The 27,432-nt window shown below is 42.3% G+C and overlaps 2 protein-coding genes across 3 annotated transcripts in view; one reads left to right on the top strand and one right to left on the bottom strand.

The window, feature by feature from the left end:
* LOC109916464 (coiled-coil and C2 domain-containing protein 1A-like) overlaps positions 1-14,659 on the bottom strand; it is a 118,485-nt gene extending 103,826 nt beyond the window's left edge. For both annotated transcript variants that reach the window (XM_048617856.1, XM_048617855.1), the window contains exons 1-5: positions 14,256-14,659; positions 9,015-9,156; positions 5,351-5,451; positions 3,117-3,209; positions 1,454-1,591 (exon numbers count right to left, since the gene is read on the bottom strand). In XM_048617856.1, the coding sequence (XP_048473813.1) occupies positions 1,454-1,591; positions 3,117-3,209; positions 5,351-5,451; positions 9,015-9,156; positions 14,256-14,315 (534 nt within the window). In that variant the 5' untranslated portion in view covers positions 14,316-14,659. The remainder of the gene's footprint in view (positions 1-1,453; positions 1,592-3,116; positions 3,210-5,350; positions 5,452-9,014; positions 9,157-14,255) is intronic.
* A 123-nt stretch (positions 14,660-14,782) lies between these two features.
* Positions 14,783-27,432, top strand: part of LOC109916462 — a 41,890-nt gene continuing 29,240 nt past the window's right edge. Inside the window, exon 1 of the mRNA XM_048617776.1 lies at positions 14,783-14,867. The gene's annotated coding sequence lies outside the window, so the exon portion shown is untranslated. The remainder of the gene's footprint in view (positions 14,868-27,432) is intronic.

Below are 27,432 nucleotides of genomic sequence, written 5' to 3' on the forward strand. Positions count from 1 at the left end.
GTCCCAGGAGGCAATTATTTATGCATTGGTCAACAGCACCTGCATCATTTGAAAGACTAAAGAACACCAGGGTGCAGGGCTGGATGAACACAGCAGGCCAAGCAGCATCATAGGAGCAGAGAGGCTGACGTTTCGGGCCTAGACCCCCGTCCACGCAATAAAAACCAAAAAAGAATCCCCCTCGTCCTCACGTACCACCCCACCAACCTCCGGATCCAACGCATCATCCTCCGACACTTCCGCCATCTGCAATCCGACCCCACCACCAAAGACATCTTTCCCTCCCCACCCTTATCTGCTTTCCGGAGGGACAACTCTCTCCGTGACTCCCTTGTCCGTTCCACACTCCCCTCCAGCTCCACCACACCCGGCACTTTTCCCTGCAACCGCAGGAAGTGCTACACCTGCCCCCATACCTCCTCCCTCACCCCCATCCCAGGCCCCAAGAAGACTTTCCACATCAAGCAGATGTTCACCTGCACATCTGCCAATGTGGTATACTGCATCCGCTGTACCCGGTGTGGCTTCCTCTACATCGGGGAAACCAAGCGGAGACTCGGGGACCGCTTTGCAGAACACCTACGCTCGGTTCGCAACAAACAACTGCACCTCCCAGTCGCGAACCATTTCAACTCCCCCTCCCATTCCTCAGACGACATGTCCATCCTGGGCCTCCTGCAGTGCCACAACGATGCCACCCGAAGGTTGCAGGAACAGCAACTCATATTCCGCTTGGGAACCCTGCAGCCCAATGGTATCAATGTGGATTTCACAAGTTTCAAAATCTCCCCTCCCCCTACCGCATCCCAAAACCAGTCCAGCTCGTCCCTGCCTCCCTAACCTGTTCTTCCTCCCACCTATCCCCTCCTCCCACCTCAAGCCGCACCTCCATCTCCTACCGACCAACCTCATCCCGCCCCCTTGACCTGTCCGTCCTCCCTGGACTGACCTATCCCCTTCCTAACTCCCTACCTACACTCACCTTTCCTGGCCCCATCCCCGCCTCTTCGACCTGTTTGTTTCCTCTCCACCTATCCTCTCCTCTATCCCTCTTCTATCCGCCTCCCACTCTCTCCCTATTTATTTCAAAACCCCCTTCCCCTCCCCCTTTTCTGATGAAGGGTCTAGGCCCGAAACGTCAGCCTCTCTGCTCCTATGATGCTGCTTGGCCTGCTGTGTTCATCCAGCCCTGCACCTTGTTGTCTCGGATTCTCCAGCATCTGCAGTTCCTACTATCTCTAAAGAACACCAGTGTACATTTCTTGGGGTCCAACACCTGTAATCACAGTCACATCTCGAATTCCTACTAGCAAGGAGCAATTACAAATATGATGAGCCAAATGACTTCTAACTATACTGGATACTCAGACAGAGCTAACTCAGCAAAAATCAGAGCCACTCAAACAGTTCCTCAGCCAGCAGATTCATTAAAGACGCAAGAATTTTTTTCAACCTTAAGGCCACGTTCATATCTCCGAATCTTGGAACTCTCCCCAGACTGTTTGGCATTGTCGATCGCAGATCTGTACATGTCAATCCTCTCTACCAGAGTGCCTTCCAGTCCACCAGTAACTGCAGGCGTCGGAATGGACTACAGATAAAAACAAATTTTGTTAGTGTCAAGTGTCAAACTGAATACTACCTACAAAAAAAAACTCCGTGGATTTAAATGGCAAGTTAATTTTACATCCCAAAGTGAAGAAACTATGCAGTTACGCTTAAATTTGCCATGATTAGTTACAGTACTAGCAGATTCTTGAAGATACTAAACTAACTTAAGTGGAGGCAGTGGCTTAGTGGCAATGCCACTAGACCAGCAATCAAAGACCTCAGGCTAATGTTTTAGGTACAGGAGTTTGAATCACACCAAAGAAGGTGATGAAATTTGAATTAAGTGAAAAAATTTGTCATTAAAAAGCTTAAGTAGTAGCAACCATGTAAGCTCTGTTGACTGCTGTGAAAACCCATCCAGTTCACTAAAGTTGTTGACAGAAGGAAATCTGTCATCGTTGCCTTATCTGGCCTAAGGTGACTCCAGACCCACAGGGCATTGGTTCCTAACTGCTCTCTGGTCAATTAGAAATGGACAATAAATGCTGGTCTAGCCATGAGCAAAGTTCTAGAAAGTTGATGTTCTGTTGACTGAAATGTTTGGCCATATCAGATACTGGACAAGGATCCTTATTAAAAAAAAATTAGCCCCGGAGCCTCGTTCTGAATTCAGACGCAATTTCTGGGATGAATGTGTCTCTGACAGGAGGTAACAATCCCAAGTAACTTGAGTCCAAGTACTCTTCATTTGACTCCGTGGGTACCCCCAAAATTAAATCAGATATCAAACTTGGCACCGTGCTTATCAATTAAGCCATTTCTTAACAAAAGGGAAAAACAGCCTGCTAAACAGTGGTCACTTTGAACAAAGAAGAGAAGTCTATCAATTGGACATTATGCATTCCAATTAAGACAGTGTTTACTATGGGATTAGAGCAGTCCTGGACTTGAAAATCTATTGAGTTCTGAGGAAGAGTCACTGAACCGAAATATTAACTCTGATTTCTCTCCACAGAGGTTTCTTCTCTTAAAAATTAAAACATCATTGAAGTTAAGCACTGAAATGAATGTTGTTCGGCCCAGCAATTCCCTACTCCTTCCTCAAATCTTCTGAAACTTTTAGTCAAGTAGATATCTAATTTCTTCGATAATGAATCCTGCCATTTGAGAAGTAGTGACAGATCTGCGCTGCAATACGTTCCTTTTCCCAATAATTCATCAGGCAAAACAAAACTGCTCTTGTCTTTCCTTTAGAGTTTGAACTAATCTAAACACAGCTCTGTGTACTCCACTCCCAAATATCACAGTCTTATTACACAGACCATTAAATAAATGCTCTCAATCAAGAGAGACTTCAGTCTCTTCTTAAAAACATCTCACCAACAATAACTGGAGGTAAACCTTGGGGATCGGCAGCCCGTGAGGAGAGTGCATCATTTTTTAAGAAGGAGAGAAACAAGGTAAACAAAATACACCAATTACACTGCCAACAACAGAACTAACAGCAAGAAATGAACACAATTTATTTTTCTTAAGTGAGCAGGGGCATGAGACCATAAACCTACCTGTGGAATAGAGTCAGAAGTGAGCTTACTTTCCACGGGGGACGGCACATTCTTATTCTGTCTATCATCCTCAAGCACCTCATTCAGTTCAGCCTAGAAAAGCAAAACCTTAAATCAAAACAATATCAAAATATCATACTCTAATCATAAGACAAACACCCTAACTGCACATTACAGAATGACCAGTGCAAAGGAGTTTTAATATTGAGAGGAAGAATTCGGAGAATAGAGCTTATAAAGCAAAAAGGTTTCACCCTGGTGGAGGAAAGAAAAAAGCACAGAGGGACAAAGAGGAGATTGGCTGGATGCAGGGCATGGTTTGTATCTATGTAGAAAAGTGCCTTTAAGTGCTTCTGAATTGTAGTCACTATTGCAACGTGGCAAACATGGCAGTCAAGCTAAGCACAGCACGATCCCACAAAAGCACTGTGCTAAATACAGATAATCCATTCGAGAGATTTAGTTTGAAAAACAAAGATTGGTCAGCAGTTTGGTCCTTCTCCAAAAGATGACATGGGACCTTTACTCCCCTTCAGAGGGGTTCTTATTTTAACATTCCAAAGAAGGCACTGAAAAGAACAGCACACCCTCAGTATTACAATGGACTGCTAATCCAGATTGGGTACTCAAATCTCAGCAGTGGGGCCTGAATTTGTAGTCTTCTGGCTCTGCAGTGAGAATGGTATCACCAATTCAAGGCCATTGGGCTGACAGCAATCGCGCTCTTGACTGTGCATCAGTAATACCTGGAACAACATGCTTGGGACAAACAGAAAGACAATGACAGTAGATGGAAGTAAACCAAGTGCTTACTGAAGGAGCAAGATAACAAGCAGTTATTGGGACAGTAAGAAACAGAATAAATAGTTTTGCAGTGGATTGGAAATGGGTGCCAAAATGGTGTCTCCTTTCAGGTGTAAAACTACTGGCAAACCAATGCTGGTTCTTCCACCTCGTCTGATTTCCACCTGCATTCACTAATGGTGCTGCACCTAGAGTTACACAAGGAAGTCCTCTCAATTGAAATGGTTGCAACTCTTCGTTATAAAGATGTTTGGCAGCAATATGCACAAACCAAAATGCTAATAAAAAGCCTCATTATAAATACAAGTAAGTATTAAATACAATCTTAGATGTACAAAGTATGGTAGCTACTGGATCCAACTGCAAGTAGGGCTGTAAAGCAACATTTAAGCTGCTTCATGACTTAATACAAAAATATTCTTTCACATATTGAGCAGGTCACACTAGTAAGGTATCAGGTTTAGCTTGCGAAAGCTTCTATACATAATTGTGAAATCAGATGCACACCATTTAAATGCTGAATACACAACGGGTTCAACAAATTTTCCAAACCACAGGTAACATCATAATATTATAAAGCAACCACAACAGTGGCATTGCAATCTCGTATACTCCGTATTTCAGAAGATTTAAGGATCCGAAGCTAGACTGTGGGCATCTATTAGCTTCTATGTTAGGAATGGAAACAAGAAATTCACCAAAGATCCTCAGACAGCACCTTCCAAACCCAAAACCACTTCCATCTAGAAGGACAAAGGAAGCAGATATAGGGAAACGCCACCATCTTCAAGTTCCCCTCCAAGCCACTCACCATCCTGTCTTGGAATTATATCACCATTTCTTCACGGTTGCTGGGTCCAAATTCTGGAATTCCCTCCCTAATGGCATTGTTGGTCAACCCACAGCAGGTGGGCTGCAGCGGTTCAAGGAGGCAGCTCACCCCCACCTTCTCAAGGGTGATGAGGGTTGGGCAAGAAATGCTGGCCAAGCCAGCGACACCCACATCCCACAAAATGAATAAATTTTTAAATAATGTCGTGATTGTAATGAGGTCAGCCAGGTAAACTTCATAGAAGGAGTTCCCTGATTGGGCCAGATCAGGGATCCGTGGCTGACAGATAAAAAGAGAGTCAGACATTATGAAACACAGAACTAATTCTGAGGGAGCCGGACCAGGATCAAGGACTTTCCACGTGTAAATAAAGGGTGATTTGGTGACAGGATCCCTGCCTCTGTGGAGTTATTTCAAATGGGATACCACCGCTACAGCAGGGGCTTCTTAAAATTAAGGCTGCTATCTGAAGAATCAGTGCTAGTGTTGAGTGGTATTGGCGCTCAGGTCATAAAACTCCATGATTCTCTCAATTACTCACCAAGCTAAAGACATTGAAATCAACGAATATTTTAAAAGGTTTTTCAAAGCTACTTACCATCAAGTCTGCATCATCATCCACATCATCATCAGCTTCTTCATCAAGGTCCTTCATGCACAGAGCAGCCATTCTTTCAATATCTTCCATTGGGAGTGGGACTACAGAAACAGAAGGTTTGTCAGGACTACAAGTTTTTGTTTTGACTAATCTTGAGTGGCTTTTCCACTACCCACTCAAGAATCAGGATGGGATGACATTACTTTGAACTCACTCCTTGCACTTCTAGGATCAGGGTTCAAATCCAGCTAGGTGCATAGAAATTTTAGCCTGTCACTGCCAAAATAAAATATAAATTTGGAGTAGTTTTAACTGAATTCCTAAGAGGAAATGCTAAGAGGAAATTCCAAGTGCAAACTACTCATAATTCCACACACATTGTCTCTCTCACCTGACCTCTGAACAAAGATTTGGTTATCTGTCGTACTATTTACTTGTGGCTTTGCATCAAATATTGTTTGGTAATGCTCCCTTGAAGATACCTTGACATGAACTGCAACAATGAAGACAATTCATAAATGCAGGTTACTGCTTTTTAAATTGGCAACGTTTCAACGGCTGATGAGGGAAAAGGAGAACAACACAGGTGCATTTAACAAGTTTGACTTAAAAAAGTATTGACAGAAGCCCTCAATTTTTCCAACAGATAGATCAGTTGGGGACAAAAGGAACTCCCCAGTGAGTGGCATCAGTACTATTCCCTGTGAAAGCTCCAGGGGTATAGTTGAGCAGTCCAGCAAAACCATGGCCTCGCTATTCCATTTTAAAAGCTCCCCATCAGTTGACCATTCACATGCTATTCACATAAGGTCGGCTGAAATAGGATTCATAAAAATAAGGCAGCGGTCATTCAGCTCCGAGCCTGCACCGCCATTAAGATCATGGCAGATCTGACCGCAACTTCAAATCCGCATTGTCACCCACCCCTGATAACAATCCAACCCTTTAATTAAACAAGAATCTATCGTCCTCGATCTGAAGAATACAGTGGCACTTCCGCCAACTTTTCAGGGGGAACAGTTCCAAGGACTCAGAAAGAAAAATATCATCTAATTTACGTTTCAAGTGGGTGACACGACCCCCAGGTTTTAGACAGAGACACTTAATTCTATATTATTCCATAAAGGAAACATCCTCTCCACATCTACCCTATCAAGACCCCTAGGATTTTGCATATCATGTCTGTCATCTTTTACTCATCTGAACTCTGGCAGATACAAGCTTTGTTTGTCCAACCATTCATCGTAAGACAACACACCTATTCCAGGTATTAGTCTGGTAAATCTTCTTTGAACTGACTCCAATGCATTTATACCCTTCTTCAAATAAGATGACCAATACTATGCACAGTACTCCAGGCGCAGTCTCAACAGTGCCCTGAATAACTGAAGCATAACCTCCCTACTTTTTTATTCAATTCCCCTCACGACAAATTATTTGTTCTCTCTATGTTTTAACATTTTGTCAGTCACGTACAAGGACACTCAGATCCCTCCCACCATTTAAATAATGCTTTCACTGAAATCCTAACAGGGAGAAAAATTCTGCTCAAGGCTGATGAATACAGAATTTAGACTGCAAATTTCAGTTCAATGCCAACTACAAACTGATTTGTGTAAAACAAAAAGTTAGGCTTTCTTACTCAAGAATTTGAACATTCCGTCCTAGCTGAGAGGAACCATTCGACAAGATGCAAAGTGAAATTATGTGGGGAATAATCATTTGCTGTTGAGTAATTACACAGCTTTGGGTTACTGCTATTTGTGATCTGCAACATTTTAAGTGTAAAGGTATTTCGTCAACCATAAACCCTTATAGCGAAGAATAAACATGAATTCATTTAATATAGACTTCACATTGCATCAAAATTCAGTTGGTTATCTGGTGATCAGGTCAAGAGAGATGTATTTTCATATTTGAAATATGATAAGTTTAGTCAGCAAGCAGCAGTTTGTCCCAATTCCCAAAAGTTTAAAAGGAATAATGTAAGAGGTGAAGGAACAAGAAGTCTGACCGTCTTCTTAGTTAGGAAGAAGTCTGTTGAGCATAGAGGGTATTCAAGAACAAGAAACCGGAGGTAGATTATATGGAAATGAATTTAAAGAACAAAACTAAGTAGGGATCAATAAATCACTACACATCTGGACAGCCATTCTGAGTATTCAATGTATCTACCATAGGTGAAAACTGTTCAAACCAAGGAATTCTCTGAACAAGGCTAAGACTCTAATCATTTGAAAGCGAAAAAAAAAACACTTTGTTTTATAAAGCAACATCCACGTCCTGAAGGACTTCACAGCCAATGGGACATTTCGAAGTTCCATTACAATTGCAGTGTTGGAAATGCAGCGACAGATTTGTGCAAAGAAAGATCCCACAAAGACCAATGAGAAAAGTGACAATTGCAGAGTTGATGGGCAAATTTTGGTCAGAACATTGGAAAAAATTCTTGATCTAATCCAAATAAGTCTGCGGACTGGTAAGTACCAAGTAAAATTTGTGTCAGTTAAGTGGTAAGTACTGGCCATCTGAACAAGAGAAAGCTATCATTTCCCCAAATGTCAACTACACTACCATCACCCAATTCCCCTATAGTCAACAGGTTTGGCAGCATCCGTGGAGAGAAAGCGCCCCTCTGCTTGGACAGCATACCCTTGATTTGTAACCACCCAAACTTAAAAGCCGAAAATCTCATGAGGACATGATCAGCTCCAAATCTCAACATTCTAATTTGGACCTATATTACTGTTCTTCCACTGTGGATGGATCAATATCTTGCAACTTTAACACATTAAAACAGCACTATTGACACACAGTTTCAGCAGTTCAAATAGAACTCCTGGTGGATGGGGTTTCAAAGTGTATGGAGCTAATTCAATGTATGCCAAATTTATCTGAAATACTTTCATGAAGTTAAACGTTATGTAAATGCAGGACTTCCTTTCCGGTTGTCAGGTGAAACATTTGTTGATCAGTGTAGATACCTCTCCCAAAAACAACTGGGGATTTATTTACTATTTCTAACATAGTAAAATTACCAAATGGGCTTTATAGGAATTATCCAAACAAAAAACCAGGCTACAAAGAGGTTAGAGTAGAAGATCAAAAACACGGCCAAAGAGATAGATTTTAAATCATCTTTAAAAGACAGAGCAAAGTTTAGGGAAGGAACTTGAGAGGTTACAGCCTTGACAGCAGAAAGTAGTCACCAATGAAGCCATTAAAATCAGGCATGCTCAAGAGGCTCGAACTGGAGAAGCATTGATATCTCAGTAGTGTTGTCGGGAATTACAGAAATAGGACGGGGTTTAAAAGTCAAGAGGCTGCTTACTTGGATGCAACATAGGTTAGAGCACACAGCAGTGGTGGATAAATGAGATTGTGTGTGAGCTAGAATATATCCAGCAGAGTTTTGCGACCTGCTGACATTCGAGTTAAGGTTTCTAAGTGCTGCCAAGATTCGGTTACAAGTAGATAACACAAAGCTCAAGAGTATTAGAAGAGAAAGAATAAATAGTACCTTAAACTAGATTCTAATTAGAATAATCATGGGTTTTAAACTATCTTATTAGTCCCATTCTAACACTTGTTACTTGTCCCTCAACTCGGAGGTTACTACTGTCAAAAAAAAGGGAAACCAGAGTGAAGATGACAGATTATTTACCTTTTCCTTTTGGTTTTCCTCTGCTAGCTGGTTTTTCTCCCGTAATCTCTGCCAGTTCTGCTTCCAAGTCAGAATCGCTCTCGTCACCGTTCATATCCATCATCATACTGTCGTCTGGTGAGAAGTCTACTAGCAACCCAAGCTGTGAAGACAAAAATCACTAAACTCATAGGAAATGTAAAGAATAACAGCATCTCCATGCAAAATTTCCATGAAATCAGCGTAATTACTGGGCTAATTTACTATATAAATAAAAAAGGAACAGAAAGGAAAATAAAATCACATTTTCAAATGTACATTTCATATGTGGAATTCAATTCATCATCTCAGACATCCTACCGCTAAAATGTTAAGCCCATACGGACCCACGAAAAGACGTTCAGACTTCATCTGTACATGGTGCAATCACAATATTACAACCAGCGACAAAAAAAAACACAGCAAATTTAGGGAAATCACTAGGTAATTCTTAGACTCCAAAGTACTTGATAAAAACTGACAATTCCCCCACTACCCACCCCCTTGCGACAATGCTCAAAGTACTCACATTCAAACGCAACATAGGCATTAATGTGAAATACTAAACAAACAAATCTTCTTTCAACAAGTCCCTTTTAAACTGCACCTTTCCAAATGCTGCCAATCTTCTTGCTGTACCTGCTGGAATGCTTTTACTGGGCCTAAAATGAAGGTCACAATATCATCGCATACACACATGTGTTTTGCAGCTGCTTTTCAATGGCTTGCACATGGCCCACTCGTCACAGTATAGATGGAATAGTGAACATACTGTACAGTGATTTAAAAGATGATGTACTGTACTGTGAATAAAGGCAACCTAGTAGTGCACTATGCTGTTCACCTTCAACCAAGTCTTATTGTAACCCCATGAAGTCCACAGCTGCATTGGTTAATACTTTCCAAAATGGACAATTGAAAAATGCATGCAGCCAGCATTCTTCAACGGTTAAATGTTTTATAAATGCAGGACTTTCTCTCCATTTGTCAGGGTGAAATATCAGTTGATAAGTGCAGAAAGCTGACCCAAAAACAACTGGGCACTTAATATTTCTAACATAATATAACTACCCAATGGGCTTCATAGCAATTTTCCACAGTGCAACACAAAATAAAACTCAACGTCACCAGGTGGCACCACAATTCAATTTACAGAACAAAATCAACATACACCTTCTCTGGTCTTGGCCACCATTGATTCAAGAGCGTGCATCCTAGGTTAACATCACCTGATATCAAATGCATTAAAAATGGGGTCAATCTCAGTTGCAGATATGCTGATTAAGCACACACACATTTGTACAGTATGCTATTGGACTAGTAATCCTGAGGAACAAGTTCAAATCCTTTCAGGGCAACTGAAATTCAAGTACTTAAATTAATCCGGAATTAAAAACTAGTATTAATAGTGGGGACTACAAAACCACTTGTTTGTCAATAAAGCCCATCTGAACCATGAACATCCTTTAAGAGAGGAAATCCAGAGGGTTGCCAGACCCACAGTGGTGCTGCTAACTCTTATCTGCTTTATTAAATGGTCGAGAAAGTCTCTCTATTGGACATGACAGGCTAGTTCTTTACTATTTTCCACGACCAACAAGAATCAGGATTAATTCCGTGAATGAATTTAAAGAAAAACAGTGGCATGAACACTGTCCAATTCCACATTACATAGACATTTTAGATGACAGTAATGCAAGTCAAGAGTCAAGATCTGAAGTCTTGTTCATCTTCACCTTGAAGGATGAACGTGTTTATCATATGCAGTCTTTGCCAGGATTCCAATCAGTACATAGGTGATTGCCAAGGCAAACTTATACCTGGAAGGTTTTACTGTAACCAGCTCAGGATACCCATACCACAGATGATGGAGTTTTGGATGATCTACTAGCACAAATTCCTCTGTCTTTCAAAAGTGTTGGAGTTTTTCTTAAATTTGGTTTTGTCCAGGTGCAATAATCCTGTGTGAGATTCTCAGCACTTCAAGTCGAAATCAAAACTCCTAAGTAAAACCTTCAAACAATCTCAAAGCTCTAAATCATCCGAGTAGTAAAGCAAAGTAAGCTTTTCTCCTCCAAAGACTCTCATCCTTCTATGCAATGGTGCAGAATTGGATCAGTCAGGTAACACTATCAATTATATGGTCAATACACCATTAGCTCTGCCAGTTAACATGGAGTCATAGAGCACAGAAATAGACCCTTTAGTCCAACCAGTCATGCCAACCATCATCCCAAACTAAATTGGTCCCACCAGCCTGCGCTTGGCCCACATCCCTCCAAACATGTCTTACTCATGTACTTATCCAAATATACTGAAATGTAATAACAAAAGAAATCTTGAAGTAAGTTCGCAATCTCAGGAGGGCTGCAAGATCCATGCTACTCTCAGTCCATTTCTTTTTTGTTCAATGTTCAATGAAAAGAAAGTGTGATTGTGGTATAGACACCCCAAGTCCTCAAAACCCTTTATAATCAGAATTTAAATACCAATAATCTGTTTCCTCATGAAACCTACAACAGGATGTCAAACAAGGATAGCTGATTAAACCAAAACATTCAACTTCACTGTTGTTACTGCAACCTAAGTATTTAATTTAATAAACAGAATTGTATTTCAAGTTAGGGCTACTATAATACGTTATTCAATTTAACCACTAGAAATAGTTTAACCACAAATGATATTTGAGCTTGTACATTCTTGGCCTCTGTGGATACTGCACAGCTGATCTGTTGAATTAATCTGATAAATTCAAGGGATAAAATCTCACAAGAGTAATCGTGTATTCTACTGGGCTGTGGTAGCATCATTCCTACACTTCACTGGAAAAAAGTGAGAAATCATACTTAACCAATGCCTGTATGATGAACTTCTTACAGAACACTTATTTCTTTATCTTACACGGCACCTACCATCACAGAGTACAGTTACTACCCCAGTAACTACATATGGTTACCAATCCGAGATGGTAGGAAAAACCAAGTCCAAAAGGAGGGTTAAAGGACAGAATCTAAATTAAACCTACACAAAGTTATATACAAATGGAACCATACAGAAAAGTGACCTGCTATAAAGCTTCCTTTCAAATGTTCTCCTTTGTAAAAACAACAATTTACTGAAATCTATAACATTTACGGTTTGTTTATCAGAGACCCAAATAATCAGCCACAGCTTGGTTAGTCACACCTCTGGATCAGAAGGTCATAGGTTCAAGATCCAGAACAGGACTTGTGCACAAAACCAAGGCACATGCTGCTGTGCAGTACTTTGAGCGAAGGTGCAGAGGGGTTTCCCCACACTGCCCTAGCCAACACTTATCCCTCAACCAACACTACAAACACTCCCTCTCGGTCAACAGCGACCATGCTTCAAAAAGCACTCCATTCATTGGCTAAACAGAAGACCTGGTGGCTTAAGAAAGCATGATGTGAATACAGGTTGCTCTTTTGCTTTCCTTACAAAAAACGATTTGGCAAATTACCAATTGTTGTATGTGGGATTTTGCTGTGCACAAATTTGCACTCCTTCCCATTACAACATGACAACACTTAAAAAATCCTTAGTTGGCTGAAAAATGCTGAGGTATCCAGCAGTGGTGAAAGGCGCAATGGAAATGCAAGTCTTTCTTACCGTCACCTCTTGCAGCTGCCCATGAGTTTCTGGCAGTGTGATCAGGCCAATATTTAGCCCTCAATTGACACCACACAAAAACCAAACATTTCATACAACAGGATTAGCCATGGGAAATGCAGGGTTACAGGGATAGGGGTAATGAGGGGATCCGGATAGGATGCTCTTCAGAGGGGTGTTGTGGACTTTAATGGGTTGAATGGCCTGCCTCCACACTGTTGGGATTCTATTCTATTCTATGTTGCTCTTTAAAAAAATAAAAAGCAGAACTCCACTGGACATACAGAATACTTTGGGGCACCCAGTGGTTGGAAAAAGCACTGTACGGATGGATGCAGGCGCAAATTACTGCAGATGCTGGAATCCGTACTGAAAACTAAAAATTCTGGAAATCACAGGCAGCATCCGTAGAGATAGCAAGCTAACTTTTTGAGTCCAGATGACTCTTTTCCAGAGCTGACATGAAGTGTGGAGGGGGCAATGTCAGAATGGGAGAATGGCAGAACAGATGCGTCCAACTGCCAAACTGGAAAGAACAGATAGTCCCACGGGGTGGGAGAGAGGATATGGTGACAGAAAATGCAACAAGTAAAGCCAAAAGTAAGGGAAGAAATAGCAGTGAGTTCATAAACCGAAGGTGTTAAACTCAATATTGGGTCCAGAATGGATGGATGCAAGTCCAAAAGATGTGTAGGTTAGATGGATTGGCTATGCTAAATTGCCCACAGTGTCCAGGGATGTGTAGGCTAGGTGGGGTAGTCATGGGAACTGCAGGGTTACAGGGACACGTTAGAGAGGGGATTTGGGTGGGTTGCTCTTCGGAGAGGTGCTGTGGACTCGATGGGCCTACTTCCACACTGAGGGGATTCTACTCTAAGGTGCTCTTTAAAACAAAAGACAACCACCTGACCACAGGAGACAGAAAGAACTGCTGATGCTGGAGTCAGAGATAACACAGTGTGGAGCTGGAGGAACACAGCAGGCCAGGCAGCATCAGAGGAGCAGGAAAGTTGACGTTTCTTCAGAAAAAGAAGGGTCCCGACCCGAAACGTCAGCTTAGGGGTGGCACAGTGGTTAGCACTGCTGCCTCACAGTGCCAGGGACCCGGGTGCAATTCCACCCTCGGGCGACTGTCTGTGTGGAGTTTGCACATTCTCCCAGTGTCTGCGTGGGTTTCCTCCCACAGTCCAAAGATGTGCAGGGTTAGAGTGGATTGGCCATAGGAAATTGCCCATAGGGATGTGTAGATTAGGTGGGTTATAGGGGGATGGGTCTGGGTGGGATGGTCTGAGGGTCGGTGTGGACTTGTTGGGCCGAAGGGCCTGTTTCCACACTGTAGGGATTCTATGATTCCTGCTCCTCTGATGCTGCCTGGCCCTCTGTGCTCCTCCAGCTCCACACTGTGTTATCTCTGACCACCTGCCCATTGCCAGACTGCTCTGTGTGTGTGTGTGAGAGAGAGATCGCGCTTTGCACACCTTGGCCCCGTCCCGGTTCCGTGCCTTGGGAAGGCTGCCAAAACGCCCTGTGGCGGCGGTGAAAGGGCGCTATGGCAACGCAGCACTTCCGGGCAGCCACCTCCCTGTCTCTCACCTGTCGGGCTTTCGCCGCTCCCCGGCCCTTGGGCTCGGCAGGTCTCTTATTCCTGTGCATTTTGTAGGGAAGGAGGGAGGGATGGTGGGTGGTGGGGCCTCTCGCCTCCCTCAGAGCCTCATGATTCACGGAGAGGGCGAAGAAATCAAATCCTTATCCGGCCGTTTATTTAAACCAGGGCCTGGATCAAAGGGCATCACGGCTCCGGCCCGATTAACAATCGCCCACTTCCAAACACTCCATGGAGACGGGGAGTTGTTACTTCTTTTAAAGCCCCAGTCACTAACTCGGAGTTTTAGCCGCTTTCACTCCCCCCCTCCGACGGCTTTACACCTCAGCGTTCAATAACAATCCGACGGCTCTGCCCGCACTGTCGCGCAGACTCCGAGGGCAAGTGCCCGCGGTGTCGCAAAGACGCAAACCGGCACTCGCCCGCACTGTCGCGAAGAAGCCCCCCCGCCGTCGAAAGCCGTCCCTCGCCTGCATGCTGGGGGTTGTAGTGCGCATCGGCGTGGGCGAGACTACAATACCCAGGGGTCGCTGCGCATCGCGCAGGCGTGCTGGCTTTGCCTGAGCAGGCGGGAGAAAGGCTTCCTTCGTGTGAGGAGACAGGTGGGTGGGGGCAGTAAACCTGTCACTGGTTAAGAGAAACGGGTTAATTAGTCGCAATTTTAATCTTGTCACTCGCACTAAAGAAAATGGACTGGTTTTCAAAGAAAAACGAAACCCCTCATGGGTGGGGTCGTCGAGCGATTCATTTTGGGGAGTTGCCCCTTTTATTTCCCCAACTTCCCCACCCCCTCCCGCACATCCACAACCTCCCCCTTTGAGTCAGGAACTCGAGAGGCCTGTGCACAGGATTCAGGCTGACACTCCCTCCAGGTTAAACAGAAACACCGAGGGAGTGTTGTAGTGCCATAGGTACACTCCTCTGGGCTCAGAAGTTGACCCTCTCGCCAGGGCAACAAAGATACCCCCTAAACCACACCTTCCTTTCGAAGTTTATCCCCCTGATCAACCCCCAGAGGCAAAAGGTGCATGACCCCCTCGTTCGTCACCTTGCCATTTGTGGGATCTTGCTGTGTATAAAAGGGCACTGCCATGTTGCATCAAAAAGCATGCCAAGTTGGCATATCTTGCCAAGGATATAATAGAAACTTATCAAAGTCCCACCAGACCACGGGGCCGCTGTCTCATTAGAGAGAGGTGACTGGTAGCAGTTTGATCTGAGAGTCGCCTCACCTCAGACAAAGGGAAAGGTTGAGGAGGAGGGCCCTCAGCTGTTGGCATCACTTTGCATTGCAAACCAGTCATCCAGCCAGCTGAGCTAGCTGACCCCCCTTATGGTAACTGGTCTGGATTTTCCCAGGATTGTCAATCCCAGTCAGATTGCTATTTCACTTTTACTGCTCCTGCGGAAATGCAGTGTGCTTTAGATACAACTGTGTCCTCCTGGTGCAGTCTAGTTGGGAAAGACAGACCATGACACCTTTTTCACAGTAGTTGTCCTATTCTGTGATGGCCACTTTGACAGCTGCTGTGAAATGGCAAGCATATAAAAGTAAGTTTGAGGCTCAGATGCCAGCCAGTTAGAATGCTAGATACATACAGTGTCAAGTGCCACATATATTGGGTGCCAGAGAACAAAGTGAGAAGGGTACCAAGAAAGTGATTGAGTGTTTAAGGGTAGGTAACTGTCTGGCAAGAAATGGGAAAGTGTGTGTCCCAGAGGAAAGGGGGATGTTGGGTCCTGGGGAGGACGCCAGGGTACTGGGGAGGGTGGTGTTGGAGTGTTAGCTGGCTGAGTCCAAGGGTAGGGTTACCATCAACTGCAGCTGAACCCCCCACATCCTCAGATTTAAAAGAATACTTTTGGAGGATTCCAAGCGCAGGTGAGTCACTTTTCAGAATGTTCAATTTCCCAGGCAATTCCCTCAGAGTCTGCTACATCGGGAATTCCACAGGGCCCTGACATGCTACTCTCATCTGGTCTGCAGAAATGACTGTTGGACCATCGGAAAATCCAAGTCAATAAGTTTTCTCCAATTGCAGCATTCCCTCTTGAGTTACACTAGTTTCATTGTTGTTTTTATTCTTTGTGTGTTTCCTCATTTATTGTCGGATAGAATTGAAGGATCATATTTCTTTGGGAGGCCTGTAGCTATTGAGTATGGGAATAAACATTCAGTATAGATGCATCATTAAAGGCAAGATTCAACGTGATAGTTTAAACGTCTCTTGTACTGTTTTTTGGGAGAGGTGGTGTGAAGTAAATTTTGTGATAGAAATGTGTATTTTTACTATGTTTATTGATGTCTGCTTCAGAATATGAGATTGATACTGTAGCAAAATAGGGATAATATTTCACACTACAATTCCAGCTTTTAAATGATTTGATAAAATGGAGCTTATTCTGTGATTTTGTGGATGTGGTATGAGAGCCTGAAATTGAAGTCAAACAACGTAATTATTAGTGAGATAATTATCACAAGATGTTGTGGGTGTCAAGTCTCTCTATAATTGCCTTTAGATTATTATTTCCTGATAATTTTTGCTGCAATTACATTATATGGAGAATAGTTGATGGGAGTATAGGGCAACAGTTTCATTGGTAATATTCACGTGGTGTTGGAAATACTGAGCCTTAAATACTGAAGCCTGAAATGAGAGTATAATCCTGTCTTTCTTATATGGTTTTAGCATTGCTCAAATAGACTGTAATTGTTTCCTCCAATTTCATGCAGCTTCATTTATATAGAGTTTTTACCACAGCACAATATCCTGAGGGGCTTCAAGGGGCACTATCAAAAAAAGACTGCTACTTAGCTAGAGAAGAAGGTCTTAGAACACAGCACCAGAAACTTGGCCAAACAGGTAACGGGGAAGAAAAGCAAAATACTGTGGATTCTGGAAATCTGTAATGAAAAATAAAATGATAGAGAACCTCATCAATCTGGTAGCATCTGTGGAGAGAGGAAACAGAATTAACATTCTGAGTCTATTGTGTCTCTTCTTCGAAACGGTAAAGTTTAAGGTCTGTCTTAAAGAAGCGTTCAGAGTCTAAAGAGTTGAAGGCACAACTGAGGAAGTTGCAGTTGCAGAAGAGATGTACAATGGATCCGCATTTCTGCATAACCATATTTGTCTACCTGCATTGCAGCCAGGACAGTTTTATTTTGCATTGCTGAGATTGATGTGATAATGTGGCGTATGACGAACAAAGCTGTGATCGCGCATCAGCTCTATTCTCGATTTTCCTTTCTGGAATACCTCACCTAATGTCCAGTTATTACCCAGAAGTGTGATGCAGATCACAGAATAATTCATTTTTTGGGGGCACCTCTTGAAGGCTACTTGTTGATTTTTAGGGGCTTCTTGTTGGTTTTTATGGGTGACTTTTTCATTCTCACTAACTCCTTTATTAGGTGATCCAGTCAACCTTCAGTTTTGTGTTGACAAAGCAGAATTAGAAAGATTTATTAATATCCTCATTAATTAAAACAAGTTCATTAAATTTAAAGCCACAACACACAGGTAAAGCGTTCATTGTCTAGATACCACAGTGTTTAAATTGACACCAGGCAGCAGGTATCAGTTAACAATATAAAAGTCATTTTCAAAATAGCTAACATATACTGAAATAAAAACAGAAAGTGCTGAAGAAACTTGGCCAGTCTGGCAGCATCTGGGAAGAGAGAAAGAGAACCAAAGTTTCAAGTCCAATGACTCTTCTTTGGGTTCCAAGAATACTTGCTGAATTTCTCCAGCATTTTTTTATTTCAGACCTCCAGTATCCACAGTACTTTACTCACTTGACAAATTCTGATGCTGTTTTGTAGTTTTGTGGTTTATGATATATGTTAGTCTGCATAATATATACAGCAAGTAGTCTGTTTCTTCTTGAGTTGAATGTTTGAAATTCATTCACAATGAGCTACAAAACGAAGTCAAGTAGAATCGCTGGCAACAATGCATCCCTCCCCGATGAGCCCAATGCATCCTGTGCTCATTTTGAACAGAAGGTCAGTGAAATGATGTCACCTGTCTGATAGCCACAGGTGCACTGTGCCCACAGTCACTGTTGCAGACATCAGATCAGCCTTCTTGACACGACCAATACTCACTCATCTCAATCCACATGGACAAGGAGAACCACGACTTCGACTGGGACAACACCAAGATCCTGGGACATGCTAGGCAGAGACAAGCACGAGAATTCCTGGAAACATGGCACTCCACGAAGCATGCTATTAATAAACACACTGAACTCGACCCCATATACATTCCACTACGAAGGAAAACCGGAAGTGAGGCAATCCATCGCAACGGACCCCAGAGTTTAAAGACCAGGTGGGAAAACACACTGACGCTTCATCGGAGGTTGCACTGAGGATGTTACCAAGCATGGTAACGAAACGTCTGCAAAACAACAAACCAGCTCAGCGAGCCAACCAACCTCAACTCCCACAACCCGAGCTACAGATCTACTCCAAAACCTTAGACTAAACTCATGTCTGGAAGATCTAGATAATAAGGGCACCTACATCAGACTCCTATTTCTTGACTTCCACTCTGCCTTCAACACCATAATTCCAACCAAACTCATCTCCAGACTCAAGAGATCTTGAACTCTGCTTCCCCCCTCTGCAACTGATCTTCAACTTACTGACCTACAGACCTCAATCAATAGGGATGGGTGACAGCACATTCTCCATGATAATCCTCAACATCGGAGCCCCGCAAGGCTGTGTACTCAGCTCCTTACTATACTCCTTATATGCTCGCAACTTGGTGGCCAAATTCAGCTCCAACTCCATTTACAAATTTGCTAATGATGCCACCATAGTGGGTTAGATCTCAAAACAGAGTATAGGAATGCGATAGAGAACTTAGTGGCATGATGTAAAGACAACAGTCTCTTCCACCAGTGTCATCAAAACAAAGGAACTGATCATCAACTTCAGGAAGTGGAATGGAGGATACACCCTTGAGTGTATCAATGGTACTGAGGTGGAGATGGTTGAGAGTGTCAAGTTCCTAGGAGTAAATATCACCAACAATCTGTCCTGATTCGTCAATATCGTTGCTACTGTTAAGAAAGCACACCAACATCTCTACTTCCTCAGAAGGCTGAGGAAATTTGGAATGTCCACAATGATTCTTTCTAGATTTTACAGATGCACCATTGAAAGCACCCTATCCGCATGCATTACAGCTTGGTATGGCAACTGCTCTGTCCAAGACTGCAGGAATTTACAGAGAGTTATGAGCACAGCCCAGTTCAACACAAAAACCAGCCTTCCATCCATTGACTCCATCTATATTTTCCGCTGCCTGGGAAAGCAAGCAACGTAATCAAAGACCCCTCCCACTCCGATTACATCTCTTCCACCTTCTTCCATTGGGCAAAAGATGCAAAAGTTTGAAAACATGTATCAACAGATCCATGAACAGCTTCTTCCCTGCTGTTATCAGACTTATGCACAGACCTCTCATATAGAGTCATGCAGCAGAGAAACAAACCCTTTGGTCCAACTCATCTGCGACAACCAGACATCCCAATCTGACCCAGTCCCATTAGCCAGCCTTTGGCCCATTTCCCTCTAAATCCTTCCTGTTCATATACCCATCCAGATACCTTCTAAATATTGTAATTGTACCTGCCTCCACCACTTCCTCCAGCTGCTCATTCCATACATGCACCACTGTGTGAAAAAGTTACCCCCCCAGGTCCATTTTAAATTTTCCCCTCTCACCTTAAACCTATTTCCTCCACCCTAGGAAAAAGACCTTGGGTATTCACCCTATCCATGGCCCTCATGATTTTATAAACCACTATAACATCACCCTTCAATCTCCAACACACCAGGGAAAAAACGCCTCAGCCTATTCAGCCTCTCCCGATAACTCAAACCCTCCAGTCCCAGTAAAATCCTTGTAAATCTTTTCTGCATCCTCTCCAGTTTAACAACATTCTTCCTATAAAAGGGAGACCAGAATTGTACATAATACTCTAAAAGTGGCAGCACCAATGTCCTGTACAGCTGCGACAAGACATCCCAACTCCTATACTCATTGTTATGACCAATGAAGGCAAATGTGCCAAATGCCTTCTTGACCACCCTATCTACCTGCAGCCCCACTTTCAAAGAATGATGCACCTGCACCCCTAAGTCTCTTTGTTCAGCAACACTCCCCAGGGCCCTACCACTGACTGTATAAGTCCCATCCTGGTTTGCATTACCAGAATGCAACACCTCACATTTAACTAAATTAATTCCCATCAACCACTCCTCGGTCCATCTGATCAAGGTCCTGTTGTGTTCTGAGGTAATCTTCACTTCCACTACACCACCTATCTTGGTGTCATCTGCAAACTTACTAACCATGCCTCCTATATTCACATCCAAATCATTTATATAAATGACCAAAAGCAGAGGACCCAGTACCGATCCTTGTGGCACACAGGCCTCCCATCTGAAAAGCAATTCTCTACCACCACCCTCTGCCTCCAACCTTCAAGCCATTTTTGTATCCAATTGACTAGCTCCCCCTGGATTCAATGTGATTTAACCTTACTAACCAGTCTACCATGCAGAACCTTGTCAAACACTTTGCTGAAGTCCATATAGACAACGTCTACCACTCTGCCTTCATCAATCCAGCACCTCCTCTTCTGTAATATGAACGCTTTTCAAGATATCACCATTTATTTGCCCCAAAGTTCTCCAGCCTCCATCTCCAATATAAATACTGATGAAAAATATTCATTTAGTATCTCACTCATCTCTTGTGGTTCCACACATAGATGGCCCCATTAATCTTGAAGGGGCCCTATTCTCTTCCAAGTTAATATTTTTGCCCTTAATGTACTGATAGAATCTCTTTGGATTCTCCTTAACCCTATTTGCCAAAGCTATCTCATGCCCCCTTTTGTGCCCTCCTGATTTACCTCTTAAGTATACTCCTATTGCCCTTATAATCCTTTAGGGATTCATTTGATCCCAACTGTCTATAACTGACATATGCCTCCTTCATTTTCTTGACTACAGCCTCATTTCTGTAGTGAGCCAGCATTCCCTACACCTACCAGCCTTGCCCTTAACACTAACAGGAACATACTGTTATATGTAAAGTTGATCTTAATGCTACACCTTTTCTGTAGCTATAACACTATATTCTCCATCTGTTCTATTACCCTGATGTACTTATATAAGGTATGATTTGCTTGGATAGCATGCAAAACAATATTTTTCACTCTATCATGGTATGTGTGAAAATAATAAATTAAACCAAATCACTTTTTACAAGGCTATAATATCACAGATGTACACACCTAGTCTGGGTTTACTGACAGTAGTGTAAATTACACACTATAACCCATTGACTCAAATCCACAGCGATAGAGAGAGTGAAGGTGAAGCAGACACATTTATACTAAAATGCCGTGTTTTGTGATATCATGTGACTATCCTAAAGATACAGTGGCTGTGTGGTATGGAATCTCTGCCATAATGCAAAATCCCCCCACTTTCCCTTTAATGAATGTGAATCTTTTTCTGATAATGTAAAGGGATGTATATACATAACTGTCTCAATACATTCAGATAATGCCTTTGTGGACCTATGACACAACCAAATCTAGTTCTTATACAATTGTCACAACTTGGCATTCTGTCTTCATTATATGGTGGTCTGTCTATCGTCATGAATGGATGTGTACCATGTTTCATAGATGTGGTATTTAACCCGATAAGTGTTACTAGAAAGGACAGTTGTCAGACATAGTTTGTTGAAGTATGCCAAGCACACTGAATGTGGTTTGTCAACAAGCATCACACGAGTAGTATATTTGATTTGTCTCACAAAAGCAAATTTAGTAAAATAGTCAGTCACCAGAATGTAATCATGTTCTTGGGTGTGGAAAATATCATTTGCAACCTTGCACCATGGCTTAGAAGGAATCTTGTGGAGGGAGACGTTCTCTCAGTTTTTGAGGTTAATGGAATTGTGTGACATGACTTGATTCATTAATTGATGTTGTCATGTACCAATCTCCTGGTTTATTTTGTGCCCACATGACCTTTGTGTGTTTATGGTGTAATATGTGTCAACGTAGAGCTTGTATAATTATTGTTTGGTCTTGAAGATTACATTCTTGTTTGATTGATTTATTGTCATGTTTACCAAAATACAGGGGGTTCTGCTATAACGCGTGTTCCAGCAACGCGAATTGGCTATGACGTGACTGATGAATAGGGGAATGCTATTTCTAAAACGCAAACTTGTGTTGGCTATACCGCGAATCCATCGGTGACCTTATTGTTGATGTTTTGGAAGATGTTTTTAGAAAGTATTGCGAGAAAAAATTTGGATTTCAAGACTCTCCACATTTGGAATAATGCGCCAAGCCTTTCTCCTACCATTGATGAGCTTTCTGAAAACATCAAAGTGCTATTTCTACCCCCAAACACAACCTGTCTCCTTCAACGCATGGACCAGGGTGCAATAGCAGCTTTTAAAGCTTGTTATTTAAGATGCCCATTTAAGAGGCTGATTGCAGGCACTGAGGGGGATAAGGACAGTGTTGTTCAATTTTGGAAGAGCTTAACATCAAGAATGCAATTGACATTATCGTGGAAGCCTGGTTAGTAAGGACTGCTTGCATGCAGTTTGGTGAAAGTTTCTCCCAGATTTTTTTCAAGATTTTAAAATCTTTGATCCGTCAGAGGACCTCCCAAGAATCAAAGAACATTGTGTTGCTCTTGCAAAGCAAGTTGGATTTGAAGAAGTGGAGAGCAAGGATGTTGAAGAGCTGCTTGAGTCCCACTGTGAGGACCTCCCTACAAGCTGATCTACAGCAACTTTGTCACCGAGGGGGAAGTGGAAGCTGGAGATGAAGTCCAGGATGCGGCACCACAGGAGCTTTCCACTTCTGTTCTGTCATCTATCCTGAAGGGAATTGAGATGCAGCTGCAGCTCTTAGAGGACAGTGATTACAATGCAGAACACAGCAGGGTAGCAGTTCGTGGAATTAAATCTTATTTGGCACCCTATGACCAGCTTCTTCATGAAAGAAGAAAAAGGGCAAAGCAGGAAAACTGGATGTCTTTTTTAAGTCAACCCCCAGGAAACAGTCAGAAGACAATGAATCACAGCCATCCACCTCTGTATTGGAGACAACAAGGTGCAGGGCTGGATGAACACAGCAGGCCAAGCAGCATCTCTGCTCCTATGATGCTACCACCTCTGTATTGACTATTTTTCGCCCTAACTCAGCAACCACAACTGCACCTGAAGGTGATGATAATGTTGATGACGACTCTCAGCCCCTGCTTTATCAACGAGCAACCTCAAAACCTACTCCCCAATCAAGTCATCTTGACATTTTTCAAGAGAAGGTGTTAAATTTACTTTTATTTCATTATTATATATGAATTAAGCATTTATTCAAACTGTGCTATCCTTTGTGTTAACCTTTTGAGTGATTTTTGAGCAATTTTGAGTGATATTTTTTGGTGGTCTGCCCCTAACTCCTCTTTTCCCACAGGGCCCATTATTTCTACAGCACGATTTTCTATAATGCGATGTTGCACAGGAACGCCACTATCGCATTACAGCAGAACCCCCGTACAGTGAAAAGCTTTGTTTCATAGCAAACATATTAATTTAGGGACCTGTTGGATGTATTCAGGCCATCCATTGATGATAATGATCTTCAGCTTTTGCAGCTGGTCATTACCTAGCATAGCTTGCTAAATCTGCTCAACTTGGCTGTGATCAAAATGCATGCAATCAATTTTGCAATCTGCAGTATTTAATGTTGCAACTAACAGATTTGTCACATCATGGATCGTAATAATACAGGTCAGTGCATACCAGTAGACTGATAATAGGAGGTCCATATGATGTAAAAAGTATTAGGTGTTCATCCCGAGGATCCATATTCACATTTAAGATGGATAGTTCAATGCCTTGGAAGACAAACCATTGGTAAGCATTTAGTTTATGTGGAGTGCATAACATTGTGTCAGCTTCCTGAGTACCTCTCATGTGAGGTACCTAAAGCGATGATGTTTGCACTTGCATTAGTGTCAGTCTTAGCGTACGGTGCATGTTGTCTATTTTGAATGGAGGTAAAGGTTTCAAATTTTCTGAAGGTGTCCATATGGTGTGTTAAGCTGACCACATATACTGCCTGACGCTGGGTTTGCCAGCTGCAACACTGTGGTTACCGCTTGGATTTTGTTGACATGTTTGCTTTCCATTTATGGAACTTCAGAATTATGGAACTTTAGAAACTATTTTGGCATTGCTCCTTATTTGGCTGTTCGCATTCTGCTGTGGAGCGTGCTGTTGTGTTTTGGGCTATTGCAGTTTTGACGTATTTTATCTCAGTCCCCTCTTGTAGAACATTACTTCACAAAATGCTGGACATTATCTTGGTGGACGAACCAAACATGTTAGGGGAGATTTGGATGTTGCACTTAGACAAGAGGATGAACCTCTAAAAGGATGCAATGTTTGTGCCAGAGTTGAGCACTGTAGATGCTGCTGGTCTGCTACAATTGCTTCACACTTCTGTCATTCTAGCAGAGCTTCAATGGTTTTTTTTTGGGTTTGTCCAGAAGTGTCTTAGGAAGGATTTGATATATGTAGAGGCAGTGACAAGTCCCATAAGCCTATCACCTTAGCTTCAACAAAGTCACGTTGTACCTTGTGTCGACATCTGCCTATGAGTTGGTTGATTGTTCCTCCTAACTTGGAGTTATGACATGAGCTCAAGCCTATGTATCCTGAAATTGACTGAAACTTTAAGTTCATCTTCCAAAATATTATATGATATTACATGATGGCGGTGGAGTAGCAGAGCTGCGTTCAGGCTTCTGAGCCCAGCGTCCGTCTTTTAGATCTGGATGATTTTCTTTTGGTTCTGTTTCTTTTATTTCTGCTATTGTTTTTTTAAACGCTGGTTTTGTAACCAAGACAGCGCCAGAGAATGGTGACTTTGTACACTTTTCACTGTACTCCTGTGTTCCTATACTTAAATGCACATGGCAATAAAATCTAATTCTAAAATTCTGAAATCTTAAAAATGTTGTCAAGATCTTAGGGTCATCGTTAGAGATACCAAAGAATCTATTCTTGTTAGCCCTTCAGTGTCCAAATGAAAAAAAAATTGACTGCCTGTTGTTCTTTGACAATTATCTTTTGATTCAGGAAATAAAGATTGAATAACTGAAGTTCTGACAGAATCAAAGAAAAGTATGTTGAAGAAGTGACAATCCATGGTTAGACATTTGGTTACCTTTCTTTATGCTTTTTAAAATGCCAGTATAAGAATCTGTATTGCACTGCAGTGCTTTTTTTAGAATTGGCTTCTGTATTATTTTTTAAATTGCATGTTGCTGCCTGTAAAGAATTGCAGGCTTGTAGTAGGTTTCTGCCTAGAGGTGGCCTAGTGTCAAAAAGTTGGTGATGAAATTACATCAGAGATTTCTGAAGAAGGGTCCCAACCCGAAACGTCAGCTTTCCTGCTCCTCTGATGCTGCCTGATCTGCTGTCTTCCTTCAGCTCCACACTGTGTTATGTCTTATTTATGATGAAATTACATGGACTTTTTAAAGATTTTCATGAATTAGAGAAACAAATGGTGGAACTGACCAACATCTGGACATGGATGAGTCTTTTTAACATAGAAATCCACCTTTTAGTGATTTTCTTCTAGAAGTGCTTTGGAGCTGTCCTTTCAGAATCATTTTTAAGTTTCTTTTCAAACAAAAATTAGAGCCGAAGCCCCTCATGTTTGTTTTTCTCCCTTATGGGAGAGAAAGGTAAAGTACTGATGTGTTTCAGTACAGGTTTGTAACCATCAGTTTTGATTGTATTTGTTAACTTCAATTCTGAACTTGACAGATTGATATAAACCGTTAGGAAAAGAGTGTTCAGGGTAAGTTGTTCCATTTGGAGCTGCACTTTGCTCGCCAGATTCCTTTCCTTTCCTTTTTCTCCTCTTCTTCTCTCTCCTGTCTGCAGTAATTCTATCACCCCCCCCCGCCCTTTTAACTATTTGCCTAAGGAGTCGGGTTGCAACCGGGAACCATGTGGCAGGAGCTGAACGTGCGGGTTGTGTCCCGTGGTGGCAGCAGATCAATTGTGGGCCAGAGCGATGGCAGCAGACCAAGACTGGGCCAGTTCGGCGGCAATAGCAAGTTGGTAAGGCAGCGGCAGCGAGAGCGGGTCGGTGAGGCAGCCACATTCAGCGGCGAGAGTGGGCCTTTTGTATGGCGGTGGCTTCCTGGTTGCCCTACCGATTGGAGCAGCGCCTGCTCCATTGTGGAGATGGAACTTGGGACTTTAAGATCTGGACTTGTTTTCTTGTTTACCTTTTGGCTCAGTTAATATCTTTTAATTCTATTTTTTGTAACCAAGTGAGCAGCAGTGAATGGCGACTTTGTGCACTTTTCACTGTACTTATGTATTCCTATACCTAGTAGATGCGAGGCAGTGGGAAGTTTAGATGGAGCCAATGGATGTAAGGCTAGGTTGTGTTCACGACTCTGTAGTTTCTTGCGGTCTTGGAAAGAGCAGTTGCCAAACCACGTTGTGATGCATGCTGATAGAATGATTTCTATGGTGAATCTGTAAAAATCAGTAAGAGTTGTAACATTACTGTCAATATTTTAGATTTATTTAAAATCAAATTAATGCAGATGCTGGAATCTGTACTGAAAACAACAAATGCTGGAGATCACAGTGTGTTAGACAGCATCCGTGGAGCGAGAGCCAGCTAATGTTTCGAGTCTAGATGACTCTTCGGCTCTGATGAAGAGTCATTTAGACTCAGCATTAGCATGCTGTCTCTCTATGGATGCTGCCTGACCTACTATGATCTCCAGCATTTATTGTTTTCAGTTTTAGCTTTTTTTTTAACATTCTTACTACCACTAACTAAATATCATGACAATCTTTAGTGCCCACTTACACAACCAGCTTTTAGTGTGTCTTACTGCCACTGTGATTCCGTTTTGCGGTTGACTATATATCTTCAAATATGTACCAGATAGTGGGGTTCTTTTGAATCTGGTATCTGTAGTTCTTTTTAACAACACTAACCATTTACAAGATTATAATATCACAGAGATAGTCCAGTTTTGTGTTTTTGATGTTTGTGTAC

The sequence above is a fragment of the Rhincodon typus genome, chromosome 38 (assembly GCF_021869965.1).
Source record: "Rhincodon typus isolate 14 chromosome 38, sRhiTyp1.1, whole genome shotgun sequence".
NCBI lineage: Eukaryota > Metazoa > Chordata > Chondrichthyes > Orectolobiformes > Rhincodontidae > Rhincodon > Rhincodon typus.